The sequence below is a fragment of the Pecten maximus genome, chromosome 3 (genome assembly GCF_902652985.1).
Source record: "Pecten maximus chromosome 3, xPecMax1.1, whole genome shotgun sequence".
Lineage (NCBI taxonomy): Eukaryota > Metazoa > Mollusca > Bivalvia > Pectinida > Pectinidae > Pecten > Pecten maximus.
Window position 1 is genome coordinate 10377609 of NC_047017.1, and position 20249 is coordinate 10397857.

General features: G+C 36.2%; 1 protein-coding gene across 1 annotated transcript in view; it reads right to left on the minus strand.

Moving 5' to 3' along the window:
- LOC117323159 (spectrin beta chain, erythrocytic-like) overlaps positions 1-18601 on the minus strand; it is a 52912-nt gene extending 34311 nt beyond the window's left edge. Inside the window, exons 1-2 of the mRNA XM_033878198.1 lie at positions 18560-18601; positions 8701-8936 (exon numbers count right to left, since the gene is read on the minus strand). Coding sequence (XP_033734089.1) covers positions 8701-8833 — 133 coding nt within the window. The 5' untranslated portion in view covers positions 8834-8936; positions 18560-18601. The remainder of the gene's footprint in view (positions 1-8700; positions 8937-18559) is intronic.
- Between the last annotated feature and the right edge of the window lie 1648 nt (positions 18602-20249).

A 20249-nucleotide genomic window follows, 5' to 3' on the forward strand; every position in this document is an offset into this window, starting at 1 on the left:
GAGACAGACAGACACACACAATCACAGACACACCCAGACACACAGAAAAAGACAGAGGGACAGAAACAGAGAGAGACAGAGACAGACACAGACAGACACAGAAAAAGACAGAGGGACAGAGACAGGGACAGACAGACACAGACAGAGACAGACAGACACAGACAGACAGACACAGACAGACAGAAAAAGACAGAGAGGGACAGAGCTATAAAGTGGTGTCTTTCATTAACGATAGGCCAACAGTGCACCTGGACAGGATCCTCTTGTGATTAGGATAATCATCTGTTTCCTTATATGATAATACAGAAATCAGTCCCTAGGGACAGGGGCAGACCCAAAGCAATCAATATATGGTTATATATATACATGTATTGCTATTTGGTGGAGATCTCAACTTTTTTCAGTTATAACCAATCAGGACAAAATCCAGAGGTAGAGCGAGGTAGAGCGAGGTAGCAGTGGTGTAGGAACTGTTTTTAAAAGGTGAGGAACATTTCCAAGAAATGACACAGATAGGCCTTAGTGAATTTCTCTACTGAGACTCCTGTAAAATCTTACAGCAATAGTAGCAATTCTTCTTCCTGTGTCAATCTACAGCAGGATCAGCTGGAGGTCCCTCCTCCCAACATACCAAAAATACTTTCACTTTCCATATACAAACTCTTTACATCACTACCCACCAAACCACTGGCTGTTTTGGGAAGTACATGTATATAAATTAGTTGAACATGAGATTTTGAAATGTAATGTATTTCACTGACACTTTTATAATGATAGAATTACCTAAGATTAGGGAGATGATAATACTTGAGTGATCATGTTTTAAATTTGAATTTTTTTGAATTTGAAATGGAAATTTAGCTAATATGACATAGTGGCTGCATCAGTATAGGGGAGATATTTACATCACAATGCAAGCAGAGAGTTAAACCAGATTAAATAGCCCGTTTTATTTCCCCCATCTGGCCACACCGTCCACTTATATATTAGTCCTGTTCCTAATGTTCCAGATCAAATTTGTTAAAAATCTCCGAATCCATCAATGGATTTTTAATTCTATTTCCCCTATTGTGCCCCGCCCCTCTGAAGGCCACACCCTCTGTCTATACAATAGTAGGTCTACTTCACCTCACAGTAATGCTAAAGGCCAAATTTGGTCGAAAATCCAGAACATGTCGTGTTTTCAATGAAAACATTGACAGACAAATGACGGCCATTGCACCAAGACATAACCTCACTAGTGGCGGTCCTTTTAAACTTAATGGACAAGCCATTCAATAATCTGGGATAGAACCTACCATTCAAAACTTACACATTATTAAAAATAATATTTGGCAGCGTTCCCTGACAGTATGAATGTCGGCCATGCGGGGCTATCAGAGGGGGTCAGAGATAGGGTGTGGGTGTGTCCGCTGGTGTACTGGCTATCCTACACCACAACATACCTCAGTCAGTCAACGGTCAAAATACATCACATGGTATGGTCTATGGATATTCCTGTAATTACTGTTGTATCAATAAAAATATGTACAACATAATATTTTCATCACTGAAATGCTATCTGAATTCCACTCGTTAATTGACGTTGTACTGGGAAGTTTTTGTCCCTATACAATTTTGATAAGATTGAATCTGGGCTTTGAGTACATTTGTTTATGTATTTGAATACCATAGCTATATAACTTGTGTTAAGTCTATTGACAATATTTCTTCTGACCACAATCTACAACCTTTCTCAATCACAGCAGGGGAATTAGTCCAACATCAATCCTGCAATAGTTTAAATCCATGGTATTGGTCACTTTTCACTTGTATTCACTGATATGTGTCCCTGAAGGAAACTACAAAATCTAACACACAATACTGGTAAATAGGTAAATCTCCATGATGATGAACAGCAATATAACCGGTATGATCCTCTGTATGTACCTGGCAAACCCTACCTATTTATTGTAAAAAGTCTTAATTTCCAACAAATAAAAATATTTCAAAATGTAATATTGTTGTTTTATTTATTTTTTATCAATTTTATTTATTCTATTTATTTTTTAGAATGTTTTATCATCAACAGCTATTCTCCTGGGAAAACATCCTTTGACAAAAACTCTGTCCTGCTACAGTAATGTGGGTGTGAAACAACAGTACTGTTCCATAAGCCTGTTGGAGTTATCTCCCTTCTACAACAGTGGGTTACAAGTAGTAACTGTCCATTCTCCTAACATTGGAGTTGATCATGATGCATTAGCCATTTATGATTTCAGAAAGGAGATTTATTCGAAATAAGATTGTTATTACCTGGTATGATAAATTAAGAAACATTTAAGACCGAAAAGAATTGTCATTAATATTAAGTTTTTATGGAAAAACAAAGTTTTGTGATGAAAAGAAAGTGATAATGTTTTGGGCATGAATTAAAGAGAGATTTATTTAAGCAAAATTCAAATGAAATAGTTCACATCTGTAGTATAAAGAATAATTATGAAACTTCAGAAATGTCAAATTCCTGAGTAGCATAGACTATGGACAGGAGAGATTCACCTCTATGATAAGGTAATTAACTGTATATAAAACATGTGGTTTATATCAATCACGCGTCAAAATTCCTCAGGAATCTATATACATATGATCCATTTACTGCTTCTGATAGTTTTTAACATACAGTCAAAATCCTAGCTAGGTGCCTGGCTTCTATCTTTTTCTGGTCAGCCAGTAAATAGAAGAGACAAGAAAGGACAACAGGAACCTGCATATGAAATATCAGAGACAATTATAGCTAAACCAAGAGGCCCAATAGTCCTGCATATGAAAGAATCCCATAGCACTTTCAAGGTATCAGCTATGCTTGTCACAAACAGTTGGAGCTAAACCAAGAGGCCCAGTAGACCTGCATATAAGTTTCCCAAGTCTGTTATGCTTGTCAAGACAAAATTATAGTTAAAGCAAGAGGCACAGTAGGCCTGTACCACTCACCACTTATTCAATACTTTTTGCCAACACATTCAAACAATATTGTGACCTTAAATGTGTTTTAGGTCAAATTAATTCAAACCTACTAAATAGAAAGCATATTGACACTACTGATGATTGTTATCTACATCCAGTCCCATCATTGTCTTTGGGTTATTTTATCAAATCAAAGTCAATTCACTCATTAAATAAACCAATTTTTTATCCCAGAAAACTAAAAACAGGTCAAAGTCACTTATTTCACAAAATCATTCCCAATGAACTTACAAACCAAATATTGGGACCCTAAACCCGTTATTTCTAAGAAGGCATTCAAATTGGCTACAACAGATGATTATTGACGTGTCATTCAGAACATATAAGCTAAACATTTCTCAAAAGTTTTCCCAGATTTACAGTATTTTCAATTTAACTTCATTCTCATATACAGTATGTAATGCCTGGTAATAAAATTTCCCAAGGACCAGCCATAAAATAACTTATTAAATACCTATAGCAGCTTTTACAGGACTCAATACTAATGTCACTACAACCTCTTATATAATGATTTTTTTTCCCAAATAAAAGTTTCAAGTCTAATTCAAACTTTCATTTAAAATACTGAGTATGTATGAATGATAGTCTACTCATGCCTGTCATAATGGAAATGTAATACCTCCCGATTTATACCTGATTTACCACCATTTAACCCTACCTAATGGTTTCCCTCCCTTTCACTCTGCGAGTCCAGACATGTACTTTGTCATAGAGAACCTATGTGTATACCTGGATATTGGTCTTCCGTAAGTATTGTTAGCTTGACATACTGAAAATATTACTAGACTAAAAACTAAATAAAACATTAATAAAAGATATATATCAATATCTTTTGTGCATTTGCTGAAAAGTGTCCAAAATATTTTTTTTCAAATATGCTCTATTTAGAATTAATGAGTTTTGATATAATCGTATATACATATTTAACATTCCCAAACTAACCAACTCCTGATTATAGATACACTGCTATATTAATCTACCGACCTATATATCTAACTCCCCTAAACAGAACCACATACCTCAGCACATTGGGCAAATATTGGTACACTATTGTTCAAAATCAAAGATTAATGACCGCATTTAACAACAACCAAATCGGCACAGACTTTGTCGGTGTGATTGGACCCCTCAGGAGTATCAATAGTAATACTGTTTTGACCATATATCTTTCCGAAATTTATTGGATTTTCAGTTCTACAGATAGCTACACTTTAATAACCTACATAAATAAAATATCAGTATAACAAAAGGCCCAGAGGGCTGCATTGTCATCCGGATATTTAATCAATCAAGGGAATTATTCTCATCAGCACTAACTTGTCAGGCTCCCCTGTTACAATCCTGACTACAGTGATGGGACATCGGTTGTGAATCCATAATTAAGGTGATGGGACATCGGTTGTGAATCCATAATTAAGTATTAGCTATAATTGGATAGACTTCCCAGTGTAGTAAGTCGGTCATAATATAATCAGCAGAGTTATAGAATTAATGTATTTTCTATTGCAGTCATATTTCATTTTTGAAACTAAAACCCCAAAATACCTAACTTTCCTTGGATGTGAATGAAATTTATTGCAAATTAATTCAGATTTTTTTTATGTAGGCTGTCATAGATATCATAAAAGATAACAGTAGATTACAATTGTTATGTCGATTGATCATGAAAAACTACAACCAACATTTCAGATCAGTTTAGATGTTCAATTGAACATCACCTTCTCAATTACATCCGATTATCATCCTATTGCTAACAGTATAAATTCTAGAATCTACTACAAGAGATCCCCGAGGGATCTTGATGCCAATGATCTTATGGGTTCTATATGTAAGATTGATCTGTTCTCTACTTTTCCATTCTTTCACTTTTTCATTTTAACCATTAGATAACAATCTTAAATCCCTGATCAGACATAAAATTCTATGGGCAAAACTAGGGTCCAGGGAGAACATACACATCAAGTTTCAGAAATATCCTTCCAGTACTTCTCAAGAAATACTGATAACAAAATTCAACTGTCAAAATACAAGATGGCTGCCTGTTGACCATTTTGTTTCCTAGATCAGACTCAAAATCTGATGAGTAAAACTATATGGACAATGGGAACCTACATATGAAGTTTGAGAAATATCCCTCCGGCACTTCTCAAGAAATAGTGATTAAAAGAATTTTTTTTACGGACAGACTGTGGACAACAATGACAGGGTAAATTAAACTTGGCATCATCATCACACAATCAGATGATGGTGGGCTAAAAACAGGAATATATCAGATAGTATCATGTGCTATACCTCACTTAATACAGACTTTGTTGGAACGTTTGAACTGATTGTATTGCCTCCATTACAATATATACCACACCTGTACATTCAAAGTTTGCATGAATGATATATTCCAGATTTCCTATGAATTCATACTTTGATCAGAATATATTTATTTTTATAAGGTATAATGGAGAGTCCCACCGTCCATTTATACCACATGGGCTCACTTTAATTTCCTCCTGTTCTCAACAGGTTGGCCCACTATTTACATAATACTGAATATCCTTAACCTAATAATGCTTCAACCAAATATAGTCCACCAGTTGAATATCCTTTACCCAATAATGCTTCAGACCAAATTTAGTCCTGCTGTTATGTTGACAGGAAGACAAACAAAAAGAGAAACAGGTCTTTTATTTCAGAATGTATTCAACAGAATATTTAAACCAGCTAACATCAAATTTGACTGCTGAAAATATTTTGGGCTTCAAATTGAAATTTTACTGAGTAAATCCCTTTTTTTAATATCTTTTATTCAAGCATTGAAATGTAACCTACACGTAAAAGGTGTATGTGCACATGCAATGCATCAATAGAGAATTTCTACAATACACACATACATCGTCAACACTCAGAATTAACAAACAGTTCTGTGAATAAAATTACCATGCCAATCAATGCAGGTAAAATTGATTGTGTGCTGACAGGTGTTTGTATATATCTGTATTCAATACTTGATACGAATTGCCAGCAGTGTCTGCTGCATTACTCCTGGTATCCTAGCAACAACAAGCATCCCTGCCGACATTAACATCCCATTAACACATTCCATCAATGTCTGGCAAATGTTGTGTACTGCAGATTGAACACATCCAATCCACCATGACTGGTGACAAAATTACTTACAGTCAACATTATACTAAAATCGATTGTATATTTTATCGATATTTTTGCCAGGGTTGTACATCAAACTGAAGGCCTTTTTAGGGACAGTTTATGGCTTCTGGAGCAAAGGAAAAGGCCACTCACTGTATGGTTATCTTTACTTGGTTGTAGTTACCAGAAATCCCTCAACCCACTTTAAGTCAAAGTTTAAGTCCAACCCATACCTTGAGTCTAAGTTTAAGCCCAGCCTCTACCTTGAGTCTAAGTTTAAGCCTATCCCCTACTTTGAGTCAAAGTTTAAGCCTATCCCCTACCTTGAGTCAAAGTTTAAGCCTATCTCCTACCTTGAGTCTAAGTTTAAGCCTATCCCCTACCTTGAGTCTAAGTTTAAGCCTATCCCCTACCTTGAGTCTAAGTTTAAGCCTATCCCCTACCTTGAGTCTAAGTTTAAGCCTATCCCCTACCTTGAGTCTAAGTTTAAGCCTATCCCCTACCTTGAGTCAAAGTTTAAGTCCAACCCATACCTTGAGTCTAAGTTTAAGCCCAGCCTCTACCTTGAGTCTGAGTTTAAGCATTTCCCCTACCTTGAGTCAAAGTTTAAGCCTATCCCCTACACTTGAGTCAAAGTTTAAGCTTATCCCCTACCTTGAGTCTGAGTTTAAGCCTATCCCCTACCTTGAGTCTAAGTTTAAGCCTATCCCCTACCCTGAGTCTGAGTTTAAGTCAATTCCTACCTTGACTCTGAGTTTAAACATTTCCCCTATCTTGAGTCTAAGTTTAAGCATTTCTCCTATCTTGAGCCTGAGTTTAAACGTATCTCCTACCTTGAGTGTAAGTTTAAGCCTATCCCCTACCTTGAGTCTAAGTTTAAGCACATCCCCTACCTTGAGCCTGAGTTTAAACGTATCCCCTACCTTGAGTTTAAGTTTAAGCCTATCCCTACCTTCAGTCTGAGTTTAAGTCAAATCCTACCTTGACTCTGAGTTTAAGTCAATTCCTACCTTTAGTCTAAGTTTAAGCCTATCCCCTACCTTGAGTCTGAGTTTAAGTCAATTCCTACCTTGACTCTGAGTTTAAACATTTCCCCTACCTTGAGTCTGAGTTTAAGCCTCTCCCCTACCTTGAGTCTGAGTTTAAGTCAATTCCTACCTTGACTCTGAGTTTATGCATTTCCCCTACCTTGAGTCTGAGTTTAAGCCTATCCCCTACCTTGACTCTAGGTTTAAGACTATCCCCTACCTGGGGTCTGAGTTTTAGCCAATCCCTACTTTGAGTCAAAGTTTAAGCCAACTCCTACTCTGAGTCAAAATTTAAGCCCACACCCTATTTTGAGCCAAAGTTTCTGTGTATGGTATGATCTAAGGGGACAAATATAATAGTTCTTCATCCCAGCATCATACGGACCAAATATTCATTTTGAATCTGCTTCCAGTTAAATCTGGTGAAATCCATGATTGACAATCGACACAATAACAGACAGACATGTCTCCTGGTGAGAGGCATGGATATGAATGACAAGGAAAGTCATTTTGACGCGAGCGAAATAATATATCTACAATCTGGGAGACCTTTCCTTCAGGGACTCTAAGGATCAAACAAAGCATGCATAGACTTCATACTTAACTCATGATGTGAAATTTATAATTTAAAATTCACAACATTTTTCACCTTCTATCAATATCAAATTCATTTCCTGAAATACATTGAGGGTATTTATAAGTATCAAATATAGCTAACATAAGTATGACTTCAGCGTTCCAATATTTGTGCAGGCAGAGATAGACTAGGTAGGTAGTAAATCTATACACCAGCAATAAAAGTATACACAACTATTCCTTACATGTCAACAAGCCTTTATGGCAGTCCACACACCTGTGTTAGTACCCTACCAATACCTGTCAATAGCACCAGAAACAGCCAACAAATTTAAAATTCACAGAAGCTGTTTGACATTCCCCAGGATCATGGCCGGATTTAGAGGAATATACCTTTATTTTTTTAGACTATCCTATCTAAAGGAAAAACAGCCATGCTGAGTTCAAAGTCCAAAAGCATTGAATAGGACCCTTTCTACTAAATCTTTATCACAGATATCAACCTGAGAATTCGTTGATTATCCTCTTTTTAGTCAGCCTGTCGGCTCCTGCAGAGTGAACCCCACCATTTGTACATCCATTGACATTCCCTGACAAATCTCAGGTCTATGTACCCTATATATGAGACGTTAAGTGGATACAGTCAAATTACCATCTTTTGATACTGATCAACGATGTATCTCATTATGGTAAAAAAGGAACCTGTACAAACTCATATGTCCTTCCATTAACAGTAGTTACCTGTTTCCCAATGTTACCTGATGTTTAAAGACATATGCCCTAACCCCATACCCCAACCCCCATACCCCAACCTCAAGGTCAAAGTCCTTCAGGCGAGGTACAAATATGTCATCTAATGTTTAAAAGACCCATTTGCCCCAACCGCCCTCCTCCAACCTCATGATCTTTCAGGCCAGGTAGAGACATGTTAGCCGATGTTTAAAAGACTTACTTGCTAATTGCTGTATCTGCATCTGTATGCCCTTGCCCCCAATGCCGCCCCTAGGTGTTGTCGGGCCAGAACTGTCCCGCGGGGACATACCCCCTATGGAAGACAGTGACCCGGAGTTCCTTCTATCTGCCATTGTGATATACACAGGTCGATTAGAGTGTTATAAACACTGCAACTCCGCTCTGTTCTTCAACATGGCATCGGTCCTAGGCTGATTCTACATTGTAACCGTGGATCTGAAACAAACAGAATGTCAACATCATTTAAAATCTCATTTTAATAGCAATGAGATTTTTTCTGTTCATCTCATGAATATATAGGCTGCAAAAACAAATCTTTTTCTGCATCATATGGATCTTAATGTATCACAATCTAATTGGTTTCTTTCCACAGTGTACTTGATAATCTAAAACTACATTATACTGTACATATGTAGCCTAAAATTACATTATACTGGGTAGTCTATAATTACATTATACTGGGTAGTCTATAATTACATTATACAGGGTAGTCTATAATTACATTATACTGGGTAGTCTATAATTACATTATACTGGGTAGTCTATAATTACATGATATTGGGTAGTCTATAATTACATTATACTGGGTAGTCTATAATTACATTATACTGGGTAGTCTATAATTACATGATATTGGGTAGTGTATAATTACATTATACTGGGTAGTCTATAATTACATTAAACTGGGTAGTGTATAATTACATTATACAGGGTAGTCTATAATTACATTATACTGGGTAGTCTATAATTACATTATACTGGGTAGTGTATAATTACATTATACTGGGTAGTCTATAATTACATTATACTGGGTAGTCTATCATTACATTATACTGGGTAGTCTATAATTACATTATACTTGGTAGTGTATAATAACATTATTCTGGGTAATCTATAATTACATTATACTGGGTAGTCTATAATTACATTATACAGGGTAGTCTATAATTACATAATAATGTGTACATATTCAGGGATGTAGATCATAATCTATGTTGCATTAAATCAATTTATTCACACTCGGTTAGAACTTCACACATTACATCCTGTTACGTGCACAGACATTCCACCTGCATCAAGTATTCCTGGTAGCTAAATAAAATTTAAACCCACAATCAATTACATTATACGTATTTGTGAATAATCAAATACACGTAATGACACATTGAAGGTAAGAAATGGTATGTACACATGCAGCAGTGTTTGAGGTTGTGTTTGGTATTTTTACCTGGGACGTACAAACCTATGAACCAGGTACAACCCACCTGTACAGCCCTACCTATTGTTATGTTCAGTAAAGAATAGGAATTGTTTCTCCATATATAATCAAAGTGCAGAAAACCCTCAAATACAGACCCATTGAGGATAAATATACTGATAACAGTAGAAAACTAAACATATATTCATCAGACAGAATGGACCGGGCTAGCTACGATTTAACAACATTGGTTATCGCCATAAGAGGATAAAGGAGATGAGCCGTTAGCTATTGTTGTCAGAAAACCTAACAATGACAACTATATACATGTACATATGTGTTACATACCTGTCTGTGGCCATCTTTGATGTATTCATTTAAAAGTTAACTCATCAAAATACCTGTACACACCTGCAAACATCCTACAGAACAGGTCCCCACCTACCTGCTCGTCACAGGTAAAATATAAATGTACACTCCGCTGGGTTCTGATAACCAGCGGGCAAAACTATTTTAATCAGTTGCAAGATTTGCAAGTGATTAAGAACTTCTTTTCATTAAAATTTATGTATGTCAACAATTTCAACACAGACAGCCTGATGTGATCCTATAAAATGATGTCCCAGATGTATATCTCTTACACAAACTGTGTAATACGACATGTTGTCTAAAGTGACTGTATTTTTTATGTTCTTTGAGAGGTCACTTTTGGATGTAACATCTTGGGAAATATCAAGGTTTTGTATAATATGCATTTCAGGTAGATCTAAGTGTTAGTTCATACCTGTACTTAAGGAAGTTACCAAATTGTCATTACGTAATGCAGGTAAATAAAACCCTAATGAATTGCACCTGTACAAATACATATTTGTACATTTTTTATCTGAAATGATTGGATATTTAAATACCAGTGATGCATGCATGATTATGTGGGAAGATTCAAATTTTAAAAAGTCAAAGTATGGCATATCATTTGAGTGTTTCAATTTACTTTAATTTAAAACCCACCTGAACCTTATCTGTACATATGTACATGTGCTAACTTTTACCTAGAAATGTAAGATGTTGTCTTGCCATCTACACGTAATATCACAACTGTTACCATTAACATATCTTTTCAAACTGTTCAAAATATTGGAATAACAAAATAGAACACCCATCATTGATGTTAAACTTTCCTTATCTATTTCTCCACAAACCATGAACATTTGAATGTATTTAGTGTGAAATTTACCAAAGCCTACCAGTCGCATTAAAAAAGCTCTCAAACATACAGAAGGCACCCCTGACTCCAAACGAACAGTAAATTTCAAATATACACACATACATTACAGACTGTATATGGCGATACTTCCAATATAGCCTATAGCACATATATACCTGATTGGCAGCCGATATACAATGAACGACACATCCGTGGAATAACTCTTTCTGCTGGATATAAGTCCCAAATACACATTAATACTCTCTCCTCAGTGTTGTAAGTAAATTGGCAGACCGGTCAGTCTAAATACCCTGAATGGTTAAAGTCAGTGGCACACCAATAACAATATACCACTATCAACAGACATAGTTTACTAAGACCGTCAGGTGAAGAGCACGTCCAAACATGTCATTACACTATATTACCAACACTAGGTGCTGTGTTACCGGCAAAATTTAAAGAGAAATTCAAACATGTCTGCTGGATCAAATGTCACATGAAAATGATAAAGAAAAATATCTAAATTTGGGTAACAAAATATTGACCTGCCTAGAGGTCAAACTTACAATGAGTTTCACTTTCGCGTTATTGGCCTGATTGGACGAGCTGTGAAGGCACCCAGATCTCATAGGTATGATGACGTTTGTCAATTTAGTGCTGAAGGAGCACACACCTTACTTATATTATAGATATCAATGAAACTGTATGCTTGGAGTGGTATTTTTACACTTAAGTCTGCTTACTTAAATAGCTGAAATGAACAGCAGAGTCATTACAATAAATTGGCTGTTCTCCAAGACATTCTTAGTAGTGTTCCACAGACTTTCAAATGATTTTAAAAGTTGGCACACCTATTTTGTCCAACCAATGAAATTTCTAAAAACTTCAATTCATTTACAAAATATCCCAGAGGGATCTTGGTGCCCACCATAGAATGATCTATATCTGTCATATGAAATACTGATTTTTTCTCTACTTTTCCCTTCTTTTCCCTCTCCATCTATATCTCTAGATCATTTGATAGCATTGGGAACCTGCATATGTAAGCTCTAAGAACTTTCTGAAAGGAATCAACAACAAATTTTAAGTGTCAAAATCAAAGATGGCTGCTTGTCATCCATTTTGTTTTCCCAATCAGTCTCAAAATTCCATGGGCACAACTAGGGACCAAGGGAAACCTACAGGTTTTTGAGAAATATCCCTCCTGTACTTTTCAAGAAATAGTGATAACAATGATTGTTTACCGACAGACCACGGGCAGACCACAGAAGGAGGGTGATTCGAATAACCCACCTCTGATGATTGTAGGACCCTAATGTAACAGAGGCTATGAAAATGCCCAAAACCTCCTGCTGGACCTAGACAATCCTCTCAACAACATCGCCCTCCAAGCACGAGGAAGAGGTCAACAATGCTGAAATAACTCAACAGCATCGCCCTCCAAGCATGAGGAAGAGGTCAACAGTGCTGAAATAACTCTCAACAACATCGCCCTCCAAGCACGAGGAAGAGGTCAACAATGCTGAAAAAACTCAACAGCATCGCCCTCCAAGCATGAGGAAGAGGTCAACAGTGCTGAAATAACTCTCCACAACATCGCCCTCCAAGCATGAGGAAGAGGTCAACAGCGCTGAAATAACTCTCAACAGCATCGCCCTCCAAGCATGAGGAAGAGGTCAACAGTGCTGACAAAACTAACTCAATGCAGCTATTTCTAGACCTGGTTTTTTTTTCTCTTTCAAAAGCAGTTACCAAAGAGATGGGTCTTGTTCTATTAATACAATGGCATTCCCCTTCATCTTGAATATACAGCCAGGACTTATATTTAACACTCCCTTCAATTTTTAAGAAGATTTACGAAACAGAACTATCAGAAATAGCAATAAGTTATTCCCACCAGTCTCAATGTAACTAGGGATCCAGAGAAACCTCAATAAGAAATTTTGAGAAAGATTCCTCAAGTACTTCTATACCAATATAGCTTTATAAAATGAACCAACAACATAAGGGCGACAGCCAGGATGAAGCACGATTTGAACTACCTACGATCTGAGGATGGTGAGCTACTTTAACACATTAAGTATTGGGTGGATAACCGCCTACGATCTGATGATGGTGGGCTAAATTTGACGCCTTAAGTATTGGGTGGATGTGCTAAGTTGTAATGACCTAACATGTTTTAAGGACTGTGGTTTTGTTTCCTGAGCTAATAAGTACAGAAATGTTTTATATATATTTATCATTAACATCAACATCAATGTATAGGAAATGTATATATAACAAGTAACATATCCTATATCACAGTCAGCATTTTAATCAAAAGTATTCACCATTATCAGTGCCCCAGGTGCTTAAAACGAGGAACACTAATTAGGAATTAGCATGATAAAGTTAACAGCCTTGTAAAGATAAGAAGATAACTTGATAGACACATACATAATGTATCCTCATGTATCCTTGTGGTAGGAAATGTTACTCACGGTTATTGATGATATTCCTTACTTTCTATTGTTTAAAAGTCACGATTTATGATTAAAGTTCGTTGATTCCAACACTGTCACCACATCTGTCACACACGACAGCAGAGTACTTTCATTTTCTAAATATAAGTGCATTACATCACTTCCCACAAATCCCTGGCTGATTCTGATGGAAAGATGGTTGTCACGGTTACCAACATTTTACAGGAAATTTACTGATTTTCAATGTGATTTTAGGCAGCACACAGGAAGAGAGATCAATTGTGCCGTGTATGAAAACGAAAATAGTAGATATACTTTTGAATGCAAAATATATGTTGTAACTGGGCATAGACGTCATTAGACGAGGTTACTACATTGTGTAACAGACCAGAGATGATGGTTATAAATTATCCTTAACTAGTCTGGAATGGAGTTCTGGGGACAGGTCCTTATTTATAGATTAAAATCTTTCAATAAAGAGGGAGGGTCGCTAAATATGGTGTACATGATATGTAAATAATCAACAAAGAATTTAAAAGCCAGGACCATGTTTGTTGGACAATCTCTGTCAATTACATAAATTTGTAAATTAGATGTTCAGGAAATCATAACAAGAGGCCCATAGGCCTAAACAGTCATCTGACAAATGCTTACAGCAGGGACACGCCCCTTAATCTGAAGGGGTCAAACCAACAAAATTGTCACAGCCAATGAATTTAAAAGCCAGGACCATGTTTGTTGGAAAATCTTCGTCAATTAGATTTGTAAATAAGATGTTCACGATATCATAACAAAACCTAGATTTACAAAAGTCTGGATGTTCTGATTATACAGCATGATCAGTCATCAAAGGTCTTAATCAATTAGTGTTTTCTCTAGTGAACAAGTCCTTATCACAAGCACATGTGTATTTATTTCACAGCAGACATAACTTGTAACATGTAAATCAGAAACAGATGAGAAGGGAGCACCCCCTGGTGTCAGACAATTTGACAGTATGTCTATTATCAGTGTGAACTGACTGGTTACACAGTGTAACCTAATCATTCCATCACCTCACTGGCCAAACTTAATTAGTATTAACATCACTGTGGTCAAGTGTACAGGGGAGGGGGTGATACCATATGATTAACGAGGAGGAAATATGGCAGGAGATAGGGAACGACAAGGAACCTAGCCGCAGTTATATTATAGGAAAGTATTATTGGATTTAAATAAAAAATCTCAAGTCTCCTACATAAAATCTTAAATTCAGGAATTTCTTGAAATTAGTGTATATTGATGAAACTGTTGTCTGGAGTAGAAGAGGAACCTATAGGACGAGACAGAGGGTGTTTATATATCCTGAATCTCTGTGGGGTATAATTCCATACAGGCCTAATGGATTCATCACTGCCGTATAAGATTAGTTCTCCTACAAAGGTGTCATTCTTATACAAGGTTATTGTTTTAAAAACATGGAAATCCAAGTCACTCCAACAAGACTAGTATAGACTGAGACCAAGGAAAAGTACTTTTCATCCCATACAAGTTTATACACATGTATCTGCCCGGCAGCATCACTACAATGGCCGTGTGTCAGCATCACCACACAATGGCTATCAGCATCACTATCTATTATTCTGCTGGTGATACAATATATAACTCAATGTTTCACAATGTTTGGTTCAGAAATCATTCACTGAATAATGTATCCTTAAAAATGTGTTTATTTTGTCTGCAGATGATACTTTTATTATAGCAGTACAAGAAATACCACCTCTGTGAGTCTGTGTCAAACTTAAAGGCTGAGAAGGAAGTCTTACCAGACACAAAATCTGTTTTGAAAATACACCAGACATGAATATTGTTTGTTGTTAACTGTATTTTTCAAAAAAATATATTCTATTCACGATTGATCAAACACTAATTTTCTCTAATTGCAGCAGTAAAATTGCTAGACATGTTTACAGACGTACATGAATATCATAATAATTTCATGGCCAGCACACTATAGTCTTTTCATATTATTTTAAGATATGCATTCATCTTATAGTATGCCAAATTTCATTTTCCAATACTTGGTTTTTTCAAACCACTTAACCGAATTATGCAGCTTTTGGGTAAAGTATAAAAGAAATTAATTTGTCATGATAATTTTTCTTTGCTGATAAAAAAGCTATAGATATCATTCCAAATTCCAAAGTTGGATATTTATCTTAAGATAATAAACATACTAGTGTCCTCAATACATTGTAGGTATTACCTGTGCATGGTTTGTGTGAAGTCATTCAAGGGGTGCCAGTCAGTATTCAGCTTTGTCAAGGACTTAAACAAATATCATTAGTACCCACTCAATGGGCCAAGTTGTTGTGTATTAGCTCTGTAAAGCTTCCAGATAAAAACTTTCTAAATGTCAACTAGAACTGTAAGCCATACACAAGTAGTTATCCCTGCACCCACATAAATATCTGGTAAATAACCAGGAAATGTTTGTCAAGTATGTACACCCCTGCTACTGCTTTCACTGAAAACCTTCAAAGACTTGACAAAAAAAAAGAGATTCAAAAAGATTAAAAATACGACTGTTCAACCTAAGTTAATATGGATTTTGAGTTTTATAAAATTTATGTTGAGGACATCAGCAGCAATTTTAATGTGCCAACCAAACTTGTCAGGAGACAGTTCATAAAAGGAGCACATATATATAATAACGGTCAGGAAAATCATTATAAAAAAATACCAAATTGTGAGCACAAGACTATCTTGTTCTACTGATCACTGTCATGTGACTAACCTTCATTGGTTGAGAATGTAGGCAGTATCACTTTGAACTTCATATGGGACGTAACAATACCCCAACCAATTACCAGTACCTGTTACCTATACATACATGCCAGTTAACTGTCCAATAGAGTACATGTTAAATTCAGCTATTACGTATGCAAGGGCAATTGTAACCTTCAACAAAAAATATTCCTCAAATTTATAGTTGTGCTTTTTATGTTCACCTCCTGAAACCAGCCTACCACGACTCACCTGCTTGCCCAGGGCTAGTAAATTAATTTTGGGCAAATTTATACAGAAATCCATTTGTCTATGCCCATCTCATATACTGCGTGAAATTCATTTCAACATTAACAAATATGTGTCCACAAAAGTGGTTTGGCACTTTAAAAATTATTTTATATTTGGGCGACAAAGACAACAAATTCTAGTTAAAGTTCAGTTCTGTTGAAATGCCTGGTTACTGATCATGCGAATACATTTTTAAAGTGATATTTGATTTTAAAATGTTGTATTTATCCATAAACAAGCCCCTGTCCACAAATAAGCCATCTTCTTCATTTTTGCAGAATCATCAATGCTAAAATATAACTTATAAGTTAAAATTGATTCAAACTCTGATATTGATATCAAACTTTTATATAAGGGGAGGGGGGGGGGTATTTGAGGATACATACAGTACTAAATGTTTATACTGGGAGAGGGGATTTATTTGAGGATACATACAGTACTAAATGTTTATACTGGGAGAGGGTGTTTATTTGAGGATACATACAGTACTAAATGTTTATACTGGGAGAGGGGGTTTATTTGAGGATACATACAGTACTAAATGTTTATACTGGGAGAGGGGGTTTATTTGAGGATACATACAGTACTAAATGTTTATACTGGGAGAGGGGGTTTATTTGAGGATACATACAGTACTAAATGTTTATACTGGGAGAGGGTGTTTATTTGAGGATACATACAGTACTAAATGTTTATACTGGGAGAGGGGGTTTATTTGAGGATACATACAGTACTAAATGTTTATACTGGGAGAGGGTGTTTATTTGAGGATACATACAGTACTAAATGTTTATACTGGGAGAGGGGGTTTATTTGAGGATACATACAGTACTAAATGTTTATACTGGGAGAGGGGATTTATTTGAGGATGCATACAGTACTAAATGTTTATACTGGGAGAGGGGATTTATTTGAGGATACATACAGTACTAAATGTTTATACTGGGAGAGGGGGTTTATTTGAGCATAACTATGGTAATGTAACTTCTTCCAGATGTACTTACTGCTTATGTTGTGAATGGGGATTATTTAACTGTAAATATTCTAATTACATGAACAAATTTACATACATGGATTGTTGATATCCAGATTGGTGTGAAGCCTTTATTTCAGAAATTAAGGACATATGCTATATATATACTATAAAATTAATCAAAAATGTTATGAAAAAACTTTATTAGCAAAAAAAAAATTTCACTTTCATATTGGTCTGATTTTGGAACCATAGGAAATTAAGGTATCATTAATAGTACACCTTACACTGCTTGTCTACCTGTAGGTTAAACCTGTTGTATTACAGTATACAATATATCTAATGTGACCCCCTGCTTATCATTATACATAATTATAGTCAGGATTACCAAAGCCAATAGGTAATCAATATATATAACTGCATGGTGTCAATCATACAACAATCAACCAAATCACACGTGTGAACTTTTGGACAAACTGTCGATCGCCATACTAACATTGTTTTTTGTGAACTATCCCTTTCAGTGGTATATTAGACTTAGCGGTAAGTTAGAACTTGTTGACTCCCGACATGACACGACATGTAATAGTTAAGTAGAAATATACAGGTAAAAAAGGTAAAACCCAAATATTTTCATGTATGAATATCTGATACGAATGTGAAAGCGATGATCACTTTTCTGTTGATGGCGACAATCTTAAGTGGGGTGTCTACATCTAAAAATCTGGCAGACCAAAGCGAAAGTATAAGTCTACATTTGTAAACATGCTACAGTAGACCTACTGTAACCGGTACGGCAATAAATTATCGTTGGTAATCATGCATAATTTTTGCTTTTTCTCCGATTTAACCAAAAGTTCGCGGTTAAAATGTTGAATAGTATTCCTAAATGCATCTGATTAAAAAGAATGATCAGTAATTTTTCTCCTGACAATGTCCACATACCTGTCAAGTTATCGTACGGCCTGGTGCATCCCGCGGTATTCGTTTCGTCTGGAAACGGATGTTTATTACAAAGCGCCACCTATACCAGTCGACGTACGCGCGCGTGTACAAGCTGGCGGGCTAATGTGAAGTGGGCGTGTCCACCATACGCGGCCACACCCCCTCAAAAATAGGGAAATGTGAAATTGAAATTGAAATCATACTGATGACACTGGTCAAAACGGTTTGCAAACAATTTCAATAAACAAATAATTTTTAGATAGTTCACCTCATCAAAATGAAATTTGAACGATGAGCTTATGTAACGTTATTTTAATTGGCGTGGCCAGAGACCTATATATCTCTGGCGTGGCGCCGTCAGTAACTACTCCACACTGACATGCCGTTTAAAGTTATCTTCTTTTTTTTTAAAGAAAAGACGTTCACTAAATTAAAGACTGGTCGTATAATGAAAGAATGTAACACTTTTAAAATAAAAATAATATAATGCAAATACAGTACTATTCAAAATAAGATTAAGATATGCTATTTTAAGTGAAATGAAACAAGGTACATGTAAATTGATATTTTTCTTCCTTTGGGAGAATTCATTGAACTTTGCAATAAACTTCGAAGACAAGATGCTAATTCTTAAAGTCGTATACACATGTTACTGCTTCTCACGCCGACAATTTTATTTATGAACACTGCTTGCTTGTTTGCTTTCTTTCTTGCTTGCTTTATTGCTTGGTTGATTGGTTGATTAATTGTTTGATTGCTGACAACTTGAATACACTGCACTGTTTCTCACAGCGACACCGTGTATACACTGTTTCTCACGGCGACACCGTGTATACACTGTTTCTCACGGCGACACCGTGTATACACTGTTTCTCACGCCGACACCGTGTATACACTGTTTCTCACGCCGACAGCGTATTTATGCACTATTTCTCACGCCGACACCGTGTATACACTATTTCTCACGCCGACACCGTGTATACACTATTTCTCTCACGGCGACATCGTGTATACACTGTTTCTCACGGCGACACCGTGTATACACTGTTTCTCACGGCGACAGCGTATTTATGCACTATTTCTCACGCCGACACGTGTATACACTATTTCTCACGCCGACAGCGTATTTACTACTTCGCACGCCGACAATTAATACAGTATACACGCTGCTTCTTAGCCGACAGCATCTATTAATCGTATTTACTACTTCTCACGCAGACACTTTTTCTCACTCCGAAACTACTTCTCACGCCTACAGCATGTATGCACTACTTCTAACGCCGACACCGTTTCTCACGCCAACATCCTGTAAACACTAATTCTCACGCCGACACCGTTTCTCACGCTGGTTTTGCATAACAGGGTTGTTTGTGCCGTCGATCTCCACAACAAACATAAGATATGTGACGTTTTTCTATTGATAATATATCAAACTACATGTTTTTATATATATCATAGAAAGTATATCAATTATCTTCAACCATTACAGGGAATAATTGTTCAGAAGTTTTCCCGCTGCGATGGGTGTGGGGCGGAAACCAGCATATGGTACTGTAACGAGCATATTCCACGAATAACAATTTTATGATAAAAGTCCATGTACACGTGTAATGCTTTATTATGCTTAACAATGTTTACAAATATAAAGGAAACTTTTACACGTGTTAGTCGATATTCAGACGTGTTAAGT